Source organism: Phacochoerus africanus, chromosome 4 (assembly GCF_016906955.1).
Source record: "Phacochoerus africanus isolate WHEZ1 chromosome 4, ROS_Pafr_v1, whole genome shotgun sequence".
Lineage (NCBI taxonomy): Eukaryota > Metazoa > Chordata > Mammalia > Artiodactyla > Suidae > Phacochoerus > Phacochoerus africanus.
This window is the reverse complement of record NC_062547.1, coordinates 44,274,400-44,291,178: the sequence shown is the minus strand read 5'-3', so window position 1 is coordinate 44,291,178 and position 16,779 is coordinate 44,274,400. Positions and strand designations below refer to the sequence as shown.

The window sequence follows — 16,779 nt, the reverse complement described above, 5'->3', positions numbered from 1 at the left end:
TAAAATAAAATAAAATTTTTATCAGATAACTATTACCAAATGTTCATCTTAAATAAGAAAGTATCCATCACCAATGGGAATATTCACCTGAAGTCATCTGATAAATTCAGAAAGCTAATGTAATTAAGTCCCCAAATTGTTAGTTCAAAGTCAGTAGGATGACTGTCTATAAGGGACAACTGATAAAATTAATACATTACAATGGATTCTATTCATGATACTAAACGCTAGAGATATAGTACTTAACCTCCATAAAGGAATCAAGAAGGGAGAGTCAGGCAAAAAGTATAACTTCTTAACTGATACAGTAACTTAATTCTATAATGGATTGAGATTGCTCACTTGGTAACAGGTTAATATAATAACACCAGTCCCTTCCTGGCTCAGCAGAAACGAATCTAACTAGCATCCATGAGGATTCAGGTTTAATCCCTGGCCTTGCTCAGTGGTTAAGCATTCAGTACTGCTATGAGCTGTGGTGTAGGTCGCAGACGCGGCTTGGATCCTGCATTGCTGCAGCTGTGGCTTAGGCCAGCAGCTACAGCTCTGATTAGACCTGTAGCCTGGGAACCTCCATATGCTGTAGGTGCGACCCTAAAAAGACAAAAAAAAAAATGCTCAACCTCATCCACATCAGAGATCATGAAATGATAAATCCTGTGAAATCTACCTGAGATAAATCAACCTTCAATCCTATGTGCAGTTAATAACAACCACCACAACATCCCCTCTTGAGGGCTTTTTAAAGTGCCAGTTGGTTTAAAAGCTTTACATACACTAAATTCTCCTAATGACTCTATAAGGTAGATATTTGTATTATCCTCATTCTAGATACAGGGAATTCAAAACATAGAAAACTTTTGTCTCGCCCCAAATCATTCATGTAGTAAGCGACAGAGCCAAGGATTTTAAAAAGATAAATAGGCCTCAGAATCCACCCATGAATGATAAAGAGCACATGCTATAAACTTTTTTATAGGTACTTCAGTTGACTCCTTGATCAGAAGAAATTCAAATCGATGATTTGGATTTATAAATTAAGCTATTATGATTTCAAAAGGAATGATTAAAATTATCTTTAACTTTGTTCATCTTTAAATAACCTTTTCTTTTTCAGAATTTTTGTATGGTAAATGAATGAGACAGCTTATCATACAAGTTACATATTTATAAACTAGTAAAAAGAGAGGGCAAAATTTTCATTCAATAAATGTTACAAAAGGATAAAACTTCAGGAATGCACTATTCATTTACCCTTTAAAATATAAACAAATATTAGAAATAAGAATTTAATGTTAGGGTACAGAAGATAAGCAAATGTGTTGTGGTACAAAGTAACATTTCTACATTAATATGTTTGATATTTCTATATTGTTACCTTTAATTTCTCCAAGAAGTTCACTGGTATTTAATCTCTCCATTTTTTCCTTCCAATCTTTTGAAAGTAGTTTTTCCATGCAGGAGGAATCTATTAAAATACAAAAGTAAGTATTAAAAATATTATATATGTATTTCCAAGTATTAAACTATCACAAATCCAGAAGGCCAGTTTATAGAGAAATTCTGTCATTCAAAAATGATCAAAGCTATTTCTTTTGCTATTGTTTTAATCCTAGGATACAGACAATATATTATTCTATCTATTATAAAATACCACAACTAAATTTTTTTTTTTTTTTTGGTCTTTTTGCCTTTCCTAGGGCCACTCCTACGGCATATAGAGGTTCCCAGGCTAGGGGTAGAATCGGAGCTGTAGCCACCAGCCTATGCCAGAGCCACAGCAATGCCAGATCCAAGTCATACCTGCAACCTACACCACAGCTCATGGCAACGCTGGATCCTTAACCCACTGAGCAAGGACAGGGATCAAACCTGCAACCTTATGGTTTCTAGTCAAATTCGTTAACCACTGAGCTATGACAGGAACTCCCAAACTAAATTTTTTTTGATGGAAGATTATTTAAACTATTTCCAGGGGAAAAAAGACAGTGCTCAATAATCTTATCTAGGTATTATAATTATATTAATATTCAGCCAGGATTTATCATTTTTTAGACTGACAGGACAGAAAAAGGGACTCTTTCCTACAGGCTTAGATTTAGATATTATTCCTTTTAATCCAGGTGATTTTTTTTTAAGTCTAGGCAAATTTCATGTGCTAGTCAAGGAAGAATGACAAATCTTCAAGGGAGAAGAGACCACTCAACTTGTAACTACTTAGTCTTTAAAAAAGAAATAAACATATGCAACTTTTGTAAAATACCCATTTAGAGTAAAATGTAAAGAAAATAAAGTCAAGATGTTCTCTGTCTCCTAGTAATAAAAACAGCTGAAGTTTTTCTTGTATATAAAAAGTGATACATGATCTTTCCAAAAAATACCTTATTTATTATTTTTTTTTTCTTTTTTGTTATTATTATTTTTTAATAGTTATTTCCCCAATACATTTTTTTTTCTACTGTATAGCACGGTGACCCAGTTACACATACATGTACATATTCTATTTTCCCACATTATCATGCACCATCATAAGTGACCAGACAGAGTTTCCAGTGCTACACAGCAGGATCTCATTGCTAATCCATTCGAAAAGCAATAGTGTGTATCTATTAATCCCAAGCTCCCCAACCCAACCACTATGGAGATCAGTATGGAGATGCCTTAGAAATCTATACATAGAACTACCATATGACCCAGCAATCCCACTCTTGGGCATATATCCAGACAAAACTTTCCTTAAAAAAGACACATGCAGGAGTTCCCGTCGTGGCGCAGTGGTTAACGAATCCGACTAGGAACCATGAGGTTGCAGGTTTGCTCCCTGGCCTCGCTCAGTGGGTTAAGGATCCGGCTTTGCCGTGAGCTGTGGTGTAGGTCGCAGACGCGGCTCGGATCCTGTGTTGCTGTGGCTCTGGCTTAGGCTGGTGGCTACAGCTCCCATTCGACCCCTAGCCTGGGAACCTCCGTATGCCATGGGAGTGGCCCAAAGAAATAGCAAAAAGACAAAAAAAAAAAAAAAGACACATGCACCCGCATGTTCATTATAGCTCTATTCACAATAGCCAAGACATGGAAACAACCCAAATGTCCATCAACAGACGACTGGATTAGGAAGATGTGGTATACATACACAATAGAATACTACTCAGCCATAAAAAAGAATGAAATAATGCTATTTGCAGCAACATGGATGGAAAAATTCCTTATTTAAATGCTATTTGACCTACCGAATTTCTAAATAGCAAACTCAATTATAGGGAGTGATTACCCTTGTTTCTATAAAGATTCATAAAGTTTACAGAAGTTTAAATTTTAGAATATTCTAATAATTAGAACAATTGTTATCAATAAGTTATTTTTTTTCTATCTTCAGATGGAGCAACTGCTTACAATTATTTACATGTGTATCTTTTAAGCCTCAAATCTTAATAAACAGGTCATGTTTCCAAAAGGGAATGCAGATTTAAATACTAAATCTTTAGTGCAAAGCATACTCCCATTAAACTTTAACATTCCAAGTGTCAAAATTCTGATAAGTTCTTTTTAAAATTATATTTAAAATAGTTACTTCAATTTCAAATGCCTTTTCTCTCTCATATCACTACCTATCTCTTTAGCATTTTCCCTTTCATTTTTTCTCCAACTTCTAAATCCTCCTTGAATTTCTCAGAGTGACAGTAAGGTCAAGATGGATCGAAAGGGTTTTAGAAACTGGATAAGCTTTAGAAAACGAGAGTGAGCCCTGGGTAAGAGATGAAAAGACCTCTGCATTGTTAGAAAGTATTGGTGAAAACAATTAACATTTGTCCATGACATGATGAATCAATCAAGGAAAGGATGGACTGGATCCGTGTGTCAGGAAATGGCTGATGAAGAACAACCATACCACTAAGCTAAAGTTCTTTCTAAAGAGAAGTCAGCCTGATTCTGTTAAGGGAAAGCTCTCTGTCCCTTCCTTTATTTTCTCCCTTCTTACCTTTCCTCCTTCTTTCCTTCCAGTTTTTCCTATTAATTATTTTCTTAGGCTTCAACAAGTGATCTACCATTGTAATTAAAAACTGGATTCTTTTTTTTTGTCTTTTTTTTTCATTTTTTCTAGGGCCATGATTGTGGCATATTGAGGTTCCCCAGCTAGGGGTCTAATTGGAGCTGTAGCTGCCAGCCTACACCACAGCGACAGCAATGCCAGATCTGAGCCGTGTCTGCAACCTATCCCACAGCTCATGGCAACACTGGATCCTTAACCCACTGAGCGAGGCCAGGGATCAAACCTGCAACCTCATGGTTCCTAGTCAGATTCATTAACCACTGCACCACAATGGGAACTCCAAAAACTGGATTCTGAGTGACTTGCCAATAGGACCTACATGCATATACATATGTTCAGTTTGTATTTAATTTCCAACATAGTCTCTTGCTACTTCTATTTTAAATTCAGAAAAAAGGTGTATACTTTGTTCTATCCATATTTTGTTTTTATGCTAAAGTCAGAGAAATGATAATAACTAGGTTTGAGAGTTAAGCGTATCTCCAAAGCCACACCTATCAGAGATTACTTTATCTCAAATCGGGTTTAAGTTTCTGAGCGAGATAGACATGACATTAGATCATGTATAAGAATAGTCAACAAAATGTCTTCAACTTCCTATCCTAGTCAGTTATATTTTTTTACCCTTTCATACATAACATTGCACTGAACTGATAATCATTGATGTAAATGCTAAATATAACTTGTTTGGTTAATTTGAATTGAGAGTATATATTACAACAGTCAAGACAAATGCCCAATTTACTATACTGATCACAAATTCAGATCAAGTCATAAGCTAGGATTAGATATATTAAATGTAAAGCTAGCTAAAATATATTTCCCATTTCTATTAATAAACCTGAAATCTTTCAGAGCTCCAGGAAAAGAATGCTGAAACGTCATAAGAGAAAAACAGAACTATATGGATAGCAAGAACATACACTTCAAACATAAATCAAACCATGCAGACACAGCTTTACATAAAAACCATTCATTAGTAAAATGGTTAATAAATTCAAACATTTCACATCCCTATTAGAAAATAAATCCTCACCATAATGCTGCGTTAACCTAGCTGTATGAGTTCCCATTTCAGTAGAAGAAGCTGGGGGGGCGCGGTTAAAATAAAACAGTCCTTGCCTGTCTATATTTATGACCCATGAAAATATTTAATAATAATCACTGATAGCCTTTATCTATAGGACAATAAAAGTCACTAAATACAACCTTATCAACATTTAATCTCAATTCTAGGAGTTCCAAGAAGATTCAAAACCCTGAGGCGGTCTCTTGAAAGACTCAGCTTTCTTACGTAATTATCTGACTACCAGATCTCTAAGTGTATACAAACCACAATTAGTACTAAGCGCATTCCACACTGTAATGTGAAACAAATAAGGTAAGGGAAAAAAACAATAAGATGCAGGTTGTCACTAAGCATGGCACTGCCCCCGAGATGTTTCTGCCTTGAAATAAGGAGATATGTAATAAATAAAGTTAAAAATGAAATTTATCTTTTCACATTTCCCACTCAAAACAATATTCAGGTAAGGGTAAAAATTAAAAGTAAGTATGAAGTGTCATATACTTCAACTACATTAATAGGACACTAGCTTTATAGAGGCAATTCATCAGATCAGATTTTACCCTTCTGATCATGCACAAATGCAAAAATCAAAGAGGTCAAAATAAGCAAAGAAGTCCAGTTTGCATCATGTTCAGAGAAAGAGTGAGATCATGCAAAATAGCTTTAATTCAGTAGTCACGTAGGATTCCAAACGGAAAAAAAGGACTGAACATCACGCAGATATTCTTGGAAATAATTCTACACAAATAATTATGTTTTATACAATTGCCTTGAAAACAACTAATATAGTTATGGTAGCGCCACAGTCTTCAAAACCATGAAAAAATATACAGTGTATTTTATTATCTGAGTTCGACAACTCAAATTTTAGTGTTTTGACCCAAGTTGTCTTCAGCTAAACAGGAGAGAAACTACATACCCTTTGGAAACTAAGATAAAGCACCACAATATTATAATATTAGGTGTCAGCATACTATGTACATATTTAAAATGAATGTAAGCCGTAACACTTCAGTAGAAATTGCAAAATGCCAAAATTTATTATTTTGCAAATTTATTATTTAATTTCTTACATTTGGCAAAATGCCAAAATTTATTATTTTGCAAAATTTATTATTTAATTTATCTTACTTTGAAAGAATTAATGTCCATAAACCAACACGTACTCAAAGAAATGTAAGACTTACTATACTTATCTTTTCTAATTTTTATAAACAATGTGATAGAAACATGACTATCAAAAATCAAGAGTTGAACTTCAGTTCTTGCTTATATTTTAGTCAAGGATGTAAAAGGTTTTGATATGTTAAAAATCAATTCTCAATTGTGTAGCTTTTGTTTTTTGCTTTTCCTTTGCAAATTTAAGTTTTTCTATTTCAATAAACTTTTTCTAAGGAAAAAAAGGGAAGATAGGAGTTCCCCCTGTGGTGCAGCGGAAACGAATTCAACTAGTATCCATGAGGATACAGGTTCAATTCCTGGCCTCACTCAGTGAGTCAAGGATCCAGCATTGCCGTGAGCTGTGGTGTAGGTCGTAGACACAGCTTGGATCCAGCTGTAGCTCTGATTTGACCCTTAGCTTGGGAACTTCCATATGCTGAGGGTGTGGCCCTAAAAACAAAAAAAAGTTGGGGGGGAGATATAATTCAGAGCTAATACTGCATAATGGATTGCAAAGCAATGTTTCTGCTTCCTATGTACCTAGATTTAAGGCCAGGTTAGTGAGGAATGCTTTATCATGCTAATAATTAATTTCACAGTTGAAGGGGAAATTTGAAGTGAGAATATGTGAGAGATTTATTTCCTAATCTATATGATACTTTAGGAAAAATTTTAAATTATTCCTAGTTAAACAAAGCTGCAGCAGTATTAATTCCTATTCTGAACAAATTTATAAAGAGTCAAAGAGAGTAAATAAAGAAATCATCACCCCAGTTAAATCATAGGGGAACAGGAAAAGATAACAGGAAATTTTTTTTATCATGGCTTGTAACAATTTACCTGTGAATAAATACTTATGATTATTCCCTTTTACCTCAAAGCAATATTTAAAGCTTGAAATGCTAAAAAATTAGAAACACGACATAGAAAATGTCTTTAAAGTACTTTGGTGAGAAACAACGACTCCTGCCCCTGTACACAGATTTCCTAGCGCTTTATTAAATCTTTTGAGAAAATATTAAAGCAATCCCTTTTATTTTTACCATAGGAATCATAAATTTCTAAAGCAATAAATTTTCTACTTATCCAAAGAACAATAGTAACTTATCAAAAGCATCCTTGACCTTAGTTTACAAGTAATTCTGACAATATATATTTATGTCCCTGCTGATCATCAATTCCACATTTTCATTAGGAAACAGAGATGCACATGCCAGTTACTGTACATTTTTCCACACTGGCAAGTGCTCCACAATACACTGGGATAAAATTGGAGCTTTGAGAGCTTGAAGAGCACTCTTAAATTTTAATTAAAACCCTCCAAGCTCACTAAAAATAATTAGACACTAAAATGTGCCAGTTTTATTTTGAAGTCACTATAACGTACAAAGCACACTCCCTGATGATTGCTCGTGCTCTCCTTCTCTCTCTCCCTCTCTCCCATGAAACAACTGATTTTCCAAATACGAACAAGGGGGTATAAATAGAGGCTGTTTTCAGTCCTGCTCTTCATGCTGGGAAGCTGACAGAAAAGACAGTAGAGTGGTTTTTTCAGACTGCACCAAATAAACTTAGAATAACTTGCCTAACCAAGAGTTCGAATCACTGACAAACTCTAGATAAAATTCAGTCTGCAAGGAAAACCACGGGTTATATCACAGATCTTTTTTGATCCAAAAGCCAAACCTTTAACCTCTTAAATGTTTTTGCTATCTTAAAATATCTCATACAATGCTATATTCCATCCTATTTTTAGCCAGGCAGCAAGAGAAAGCATGCCTTTCCCATACAGCAGGGCAATGATATAAACATCAACACAGATGCTCTGCCAGGAAGAGCTGGACTTCTCAAGCACTTGATCATTAAGGAATGCACCAACTGTTTTGGAGAATCTCGTGCCAGCTCCCCTTTTGCTCCACACTCCCCTCTGGGAGTGGCCAATCTTGTCCTGGTCCTAATTTTTCATTTTACTCCTCCATAGCCTCCCCCCACCCCCGAAATGAAGAGAAATGGCATTTATGCCTAGCATTGAAAAAGCAGGCTCACTTCCCCAAACAGACCAAAACTTTAAAACAATTAACCCTCCCCTCTTCTTTCAGATAAATTACTAAGTATAAAATGCAATCTGTTTCCTTTGTTTATTCAATATGAACAATTTGTAAATGACTCAAGGATAAAATTCAGAAAATGTTGTGCTAAATTAGAACCATTATAAACATGCTAATGACTCAATGCTTGAGTAAAACATGCATGATCGGTGTGAAGAAATAGATTTAGTTCCTGTGAAATTCTGTTGTGCTGCTTTAAAACGATTTGGTCATTAAATCGGATATATTCCTTCCAGGAAAAATGTTAATTCCACAACCACTTTACTAGATAATATACTGTGAGCGACTGTGTATGTGTGCCTGTGTCAGTGGAAGCTATTGAAAATGTCATTAGAACTGTTCCATGCAAGATTTTGGTATGTTCACAAGGGAGAAAAAGCCCCAATTTGAAAGCTGCCAGAAATACACATATAGACATCATCACATTGGATGTAATATTCTCTCTTTATACTGTTTTGATCTACCAAAGTCTCATAATTTTTATAGGGACCCCTTAGAACTGGCACTTAATATGCATTGATGGAAGTCACATTGTTCTTTATACATAGGTAAAAGGCATCTCTTTCATCTGCTTTCCAAAGCTGATTAGCACCTAAAACAATATCAAAAGCATCATTCGAAACCAAATTCCTCTCCCGTATCTATCTAAGTACAATTTCTTAATGCCAATATAGACAAAGAAGGAAATATCTAGTAGGTAAATCAGAGGTTCACAGCCTCATGTTGCAACTGAGATTTCAATGATCACTAAGACCAAAACCTCATTTAAGAAATGAGGAAACCAGAGTCAAGATAAGGAAGCCACTTGCTTGCCTGATGTCAAAGTTGGTGACAGAGCCCTGACTCCAGTTTAGTGCTGGTTTTACTGAAATGACCAAGGCATTATTTGAACATTGGTTTTATGGTCTCCAGAATGCAGTATTTGATAGGAGATAATAATTATATCTATTATTAATTGCTACAGATATAGTGTGAAACACTCGAGGTCATTTGGAGAGGGGCACTAAAAATTCGGGGTATTACCGTGAAAGTCAATAGCGTTCAACACTCAATTCTCCTAGACCCACTTCAATACATTGGACTTCCTGTTCCTCCATACTGAATTTTCCATAATGCCTTACTTACCTTGTTTGAACTAAGAACTTTCCTTTTCTGAAATCATCCACTAAGGAATAGGTAATACGCTGCTTAAAAATATTGTTAAATTGAATCCGACTAGGAACCATGAGGTTACGGGTTCGGTCCCTGCCCTGGCTCAGTAGGTTAAGGATCCAGCATTGCCGTGAGCTGTGGTGTGGGTCGCAGATGCGGTTCGGATCCCGCGTTGCTGTGGCTATGGCGTAGGCTGGTGACTACAGCTCCAATTTGACCCCTAGCCTGGGAACCTCCATATGCCACAGGAGCGGCCCAAGAAATGGGCAAAAAAAAAAAGATTAAATTCAAAAAGTGATTCCCTCCCAAATTAGGTTTCATCTTCAGGTACATGAACTAAATTTGCAGGCTGACATTATTTTTCTGCTGTTCCATTGCCAAAGGCTAAGGTGTTCAAACCATATAACATGGGACACTGTTCTTTGGGTTCTACAAATAAGTGATTTCATTTTCACTCTTTCAAATACATATTTAACTGATTTTTAAAAACTCTATAGGGCTCTGGAAACAATAATTTTTGTGAGCCTGCTGTGTCCCTCATACCTTCTTTTGGTTCCTTTGAGGAAGTATTTCTGAATGCCACTACTGTCCTGATAGAGATGTCAATCACAGTGCTTTGCTGTCTGCCTCCTAGTACTTCTCACAACCACACAGAGGAATCTGACCCAGTCAGAATTCTCTTCTGGGACAGTCTGGAAAGGCTCTCTCTTGCTCAAGTTGAAAGCTATCAGCATTTATGCCTGCAATTATCATGACCATCCTCCCTCGCACATGGAGAAGGGTGAGTGAGGCTAAAAATACTAACAAAGTAGAGAGGAGCAAACAAACAACACAATCAAAAAATGGGCAGAAGATCTCAATAGCAGCTTCTCCAAAGAAGGCATACAGATGGCCAGCAGGCACATGAAAAAATGCTCATCACTAATTATAAGAGAAAGGCAAATAAAAATTACAATGAAGTAAACCTCACACCAGTCAGAATGGCCATCATTAATAAGTCTACTCATAACAAATGCTGGAGATGGTGGGGAGAAAAGAGAACCCTCCTACACTACTGGTGGGAATGTAAATTGGTACAACTATGGAAAATGGTATGGAGGTTCCTCAGAAACTAAATATAGAGCTACCGTATGATCTGGAAATCCCACTCCTGGTATATATCCCAACAAAACCACAATTCAAAAAGATACATGCACCCATATGTTCATAGCAACACTATTCAATAGCCAAGACAACAACTCCTATCTAAGATCAATAAGGTCCAATTTTCGTTTTGTGTTCATCAAAACAGCTTCATTGTTCTGGCTAGTTGACTTTATATTTAATGTCATAAAATGAAAGTACGAAATAAGTTTTTACTGATAAAATATCCCTTCGTACTGGTTTTATTTATATATTGGCAATCCATAAGAGATCAATTTAAAATAAGTCATATACAAGTTGGTTTTAGGGGCTCTCCATAATCTGGTCCTAGCAATTCATTTCCTATTATTTCTGCTACCAGAAACTCTTCATTTTCTTCAAATGAGTTCACCACATACCTCACTCTACTATACATGCCTTGAGCTTTTTCACTTTAACACCTTTGATCATGACATTCTCCTGACATGAATTTCTCCCCAGTTCTTGATGCTGATAAAAACCCTCCTATTCTGTAGTATTTATATTAAATACCACCTCCTCAATTATGCCTTGATTCATCACTTAAAGCATAAATTCTCATCTTTTGAAAGCAAAATAATACTTGGTGAGCACATATTATCTCTCAGGCACTGCACCTTTTAAATGTGTTTTCAGGTATCAACTCATTAACACTGAAATTCATAACTTTTTCCTCCATATCTACCAGGACTATTACTTCATCAATTTTACCACAATATGACTAAATATTTGGTCAACATCATGCTTATGAACTAACTCAGTATTTAGTTCCTTGATGGTGAGGGAATGTTTCCAATACCACTTTGTGTTCTTCCATATTACTTAACCAAGAGCTCTGCACATTTAATGTTTAATAAGCACTAGAACAAATTCTTTAATATACTAAAGATGTGTGTGTCAAGCACTGACAGAACTACTTTTTATTGACTATATTGATATTTAATATATATCATATATTAAATGTACCCAATTTCAAATGTAAATTCAATGAATTTTGTCAAATTACATATTTGTGTAGCTGCCATCACAAAGAAAATATATAAAATAGTTCTAAAAAGTTAATTTATGCTCCCCTTCAGTTATTTATCCATAATCCTAGGCCAGGCAACACCCAATCTGACTTCTATTACTATAGGATAATTTTGCCTATTCTTGAATTTTATAAAAATGAAAAGTATACAGTATGTACATTTTGGATATGGATCCTTTCAATTAATAAAACTTTTTAGAGTCAGTCATGTTGCAGCATGTATTAGTAATTTGATCCATTTTGTTAATGGTTATATTTCCATTGTATAAATTACCACAATTTGTTATCCACTCACCTGTTTTTGGATATGCGGGTTTCCTCCACTTTGGAGCTATTTAAAAAAAATTCATTCATAAGTCTTTTTATGTGTATACATCTTTCTCCTCTAAAAATGGAATTTTGTCTAAAAGTGGGGTTGTAATATCCCTAACTTTAAAAGAAAGTTAAAAAAGTTAAAACTGCCAAAAAGTTTTCCTAAGTGGCGGCATCATTTTACACTTCTACCAACAATGTATGATTCTAGTTGCTTTATAGCCTCACTAACACTTCTTAGTGTTAGTACTTTAATTTTAGTCCTTCTAGTAAATATGTAATGGTATCTCAGTGTGGTTTTAACTTACATTCATATTTCCTCAATGACTAAAAAAGAAGATATATTTTCATTTGCTTTTGACCATTTATGTATCTTCTTTTGAACTGTTCAAATATTTTGCCCATTTTTATGTTTAATCATTTGTCTTTTTCTTAGGAAGTTTTAAGAGTTATTTATATATACTACATAAACTACATATTTCTAAAATATACATTATATATTTATATAATACACGCAACTTACTATACACTATACACATATATTTGTTATTTATATATATAAACAGATATATATCTTCTATGCGTTTATAGGTATTGTAAATATTTTTACCTGGTCTGCATGCATCATGCCTTTTTATTTTCATAAGCTGTTTTTTAAGGAACCATAGTTTTTTATTTTGTTGTTATACAATTATAAAGGTTTTTTCTTTATGATTAATGTTTTCATCTAAGAAATCTTTGCCTACACCAAGATCACAAAGTTTCCTCCTATATTTTCTTCTGGAAGTTTTATAGTTCTAGCTTTATATTTAGATCTGTGATCCATTCTGAGTTATTTTGCATGTATACACCTATTTCTGGATTCTCTGTTCTCTTTCATTGACCAATTCATTCTCTTTATTTACACAAATACCAAACCCTTTTGATTATATCAAGCTTTATATTAAGTTTTACAGTCACACAGAAAAAGTCCTCCAAGTTTGTTCTATTTCAAATTTGTTTTGGCCAACCAAGTTACTTTGCATTTCCATTTAAATTTGAGAATCACCTTGTCTGTACAAAATTAAATAAATGAATAAACCTTGGATTTTGTTGGATTTGCCTATAGATCACTTTTAATCTCTTATTATTTTAATATAAATATTGAAACCTATGCATTTCCCTCAAAGCACTATTTTAACTTCATCCCACATATTTTGTTAGATTGTGTTTTCATCATCATTCATTTAATATATTTTATGATTTTCCTTGTTGTTTCTTCTTTGTTATATGGTTTATTTAGAAGTATATGGTTTGATTGCCATATATCTGATTTTTTTAAATTTTCCTTTTGATATATATTTGTAATTTATTTCCATTATAAATAGGGAATATACACTACCTAATTTCAGTCTTTTTCTGTTTATTGAGACTTGTTTAAGGTCCTAGCATATGCTTTATCTTGTGGGATTTCCACATACACTTGAGTATCTATTCTATAGGGGGCTTTTTTGTTTTGTTTCTGGCCACACCTGTGACATGCAGAAGTTCCCATGCCAGGCATAACAACCATGCCACAGCAGTGACCTAAGCCACTGCAGCAATAATGCCAGATCCTTAACCCACTGAGCCACAGGAGAACTCCTATTCTGCAATTTTGAGTATAATGCTCTAGCAACGTCAATTAGATTAAGTTGATATTTTTGTTCAGGTCTTCTATATTCTTAGGGATTTTCTGTCCTTTTTTCAAATTCTGAAATAGGAGTATTGAAATCTTAAACAATTAAATTGTAGATTTCCCTTTTTTTTCTTTCAGTTCTGTTAATTTTTGCTTCATGTATTTTGAATCTTTGTCTTTAGATGCATACACATTTATAAATGTTATATCTTCTTGATGACCTAGATTTTTAATTACTAGGAAATATCTTTTTATCCGTGGTAATATTCCTTTTGCATTCTATTTTTATATTAATATAGCCACTTCAGCTTTCTATCATTAGTGTTTGCATGGTGACTCTTTGCCCATTCCTTCACTTTAAACCTATCTATATCTTTATATTTATTGTGTTGTGGTTAATATATTAATTGAATCTTTTAATACAATCTGATAATCTCTGCCTTTCAAAATTAGTAAAATTAGTCCATCTACATTTAATGTAACCATTGTTAATAGAGATTAAATCTACCATTTTGCTATTTTTCTATATTTTTCATCTTTTAATTAATTTAGTATTCTAGAATTAATTTATCTTTTCAATTGCTTTATTTGCTATACCTCTTTATTTCATAATTTTAATGGTCGATCAATGGTTTACATTATATATCTTTAATGTACAACAGCCAACCAAGTAATATACCATTTCAAATACAATATAAGAAACTTAAAAATGCCCCCATGTTTTATTTTATTGTTGTTATGCATATTATTTTTACATGTTTTAAATTCCATAATACATTGTTACTGTTTTTACTACAGTCAGTTATATTATAACTAAATTAATTAATATAAATTAATTAGTAGAAAATGCCTTCAGACATATCATTTCCGGTACTCTTCATTTCTTTTTAAAAACCTAAGTTTTTATTTAGAATAATTTTCCTTTAGTCTGACAAAATTTCATTAAATTTTTCTATAGAGAAAACTTGGTGGCAGTAAGTTCTCTGAACTTCTGTTTTGTCTAAAATGTCTTTACTGTATCTTCATGTCTGAAGAATAATTTTGCTAAATTCAAAAGTCTAGGGTTTTTTTTCTCTTTTAGGACTACAGAAAATGCCACTATAATGTCTCTGACTTGTATTTCTTCTGATGTGAAATCAGGGATAAAATTTCTATCTTTGTCTCATTATAAACAATGTATCTTTGATCACTTTTGAGATTCTCTTTCATTAGTTTTCAGCAATACTATTTTGATGTGCTTTGATATATTTTTTCTTTGTGTTTTTCCTTCTTGAACCTGGGGATTTATATTTTTTGACAAATTTGGAATTTTTTCAGCCATTTTTATTCAAAAACATATAAATTTAGCCTACTTTCCTTTGATACTCTAATTGCACATATGGTACACAATTAGTTCTTAAAAGCTTTGAGGCTCTGTTTTTTTTCCCTGCTTTTTTTCTCTCTGTGCACCTGTTTCTATTGCCCTGCCTTTAATTAAAACTAATCTTTTAATACACAGCTAATTATTTGAATTTAAATTCTTCAAGTATTTTTTAAAATTTCAGATATTGTATTTTTTGCTTCTTGGATTTCTAAATGTTCCTTTTTATTCTTTCTATTTGTTTTTTCAATATGTTCATATTTTCCTTTATATCCTTGAGTAAATTTATAATGGCAATTTTAAAGTCATTATTTGCTAATTCTATTACCTCTGTAATTTCTTAGTCTCTTTCTAGTGATTGGTTTCTGCTTCTTCATATGCTTAGAATTTTACTGTTTATTGGATAATATGTATATTACATTGCTAAGTGTTTAGAATTTGTTGTTTTAAATAAAGAAGTATGAATTATCTTCTAGTGGATACTCATTTACTTGCAGTTTATCTTGATCCTTTTGAAGCTTCTTTTCAAGCTTTCTTATGGTGGGAATAGAGCACCATTTACTCTAGGGCTAATTTACTCTTACTCCTAACTATGGCTTTTCTGGGTCTCCACTGAATGCCCTGGGTGTTTAACTAAGGCAATGCACTATATAAAATTGAAACTTAAATGTATGCTTATACTCTGTGAAATCTGATATTTTTGCAATTGGCTAGTTTTTCTTTTCCAAGTAGTTGTTCTTTGTCAAGCCACTGTGGTCACACTGTATTCATGTGGAATTAATATTAGTAATCAGTCAAAAACACAAGAGGACCCCTGAGAAGACTTGTGGCATTCTTTCTCTGTATAGCTTCCTTCACTCTCAGGGTCCCCCCTGCAAATTATAGCCATATAATCTCCCCAAACTCTGATCCCTGACTGTTTAGTTCAGTGAGGCTGCCCTATAGTACCTGGGTTGGTTCAATCCCAGCCCAGTTCAGTGGATTAAAAGGATCCAGTATTGTGACAGCTGTGGTCTAGGTCACAGTTATGGCTCGGATTCAATCCCTGGCCCCATAACTTCCATAGCAGACATTTAAAAAAAAAGTAAATAGATAAAAAGAGGTATATCATAAACACACTAGCCAAAAAAGCTAGTATAGATCTATTAATATCAGATAAACATACTTTAAGGCAAGGGATATCAATAGAGATAAAGGAGGACATTGAAGAATGATAAAAGTATCATTCCAACTGTGAACTGGAGATTGGCACTTGTCAACTGCCTCTATAAGGATTGAATCATAAGCCACTGCAGATACAGACTCTCAGCAACCCCTGAAAAAAGCTCAAGGTGGAGATCATGAGTGAGGCACTCTGTGCTCTGGAAGAATTGGCAAAATGGGTCTTCAGATACTTAGATATTTTCAGAAGATTTAATGAGCTCAATTCTTGCATTGCCTCATATCTAGAAAAGCAATAAAATCCTTCATGGTGATGTCTGTTCCTTGTAACCTTCAGGAGACTATTAGCAACCTCTTGTAAAATGTGTGCATGGCCGCATGTACCTCCTATCTTAGCCAAAATCACATATATACTGACATTCCCCTTTATCTCTTTGAGGCAATATTTCAGAGCTATCTTAAATGCTGCCTCCCAGACTATAGTTCTCATTTTGCCCCAAATAAAACAACTCCGAACTTTTAGGTTGTGCATAGTTTTTAAGTCAACAGTTTTGGGCAAC

General features: G+C 33.9%; 1 protein-coding gene across 5 annotated transcripts in view; it reads right to left on the bottom strand.

The window, feature by feature from the left end:
* Positions 1-16,779, bottom strand: part of SOX6 (SRY-box transcription factor 6) — a 424,407-nt gene that overhangs the window by 252,037 nt on the left and 155,591 nt on the right. For all 5 annotated transcript variants that reach the window (XM_047776211.1, XM_047776209.1, XM_047776210.1 and 2 more), the window contains exon 4: positions 1,379-1,468. In XM_047776211.1, the coding sequence (XP_047632167.1) occupies positions 1,379-1,468 (90 nt within the window). The remainder of the gene's footprint in view (positions 1-1,378; positions 1,469-16,779) is intronic.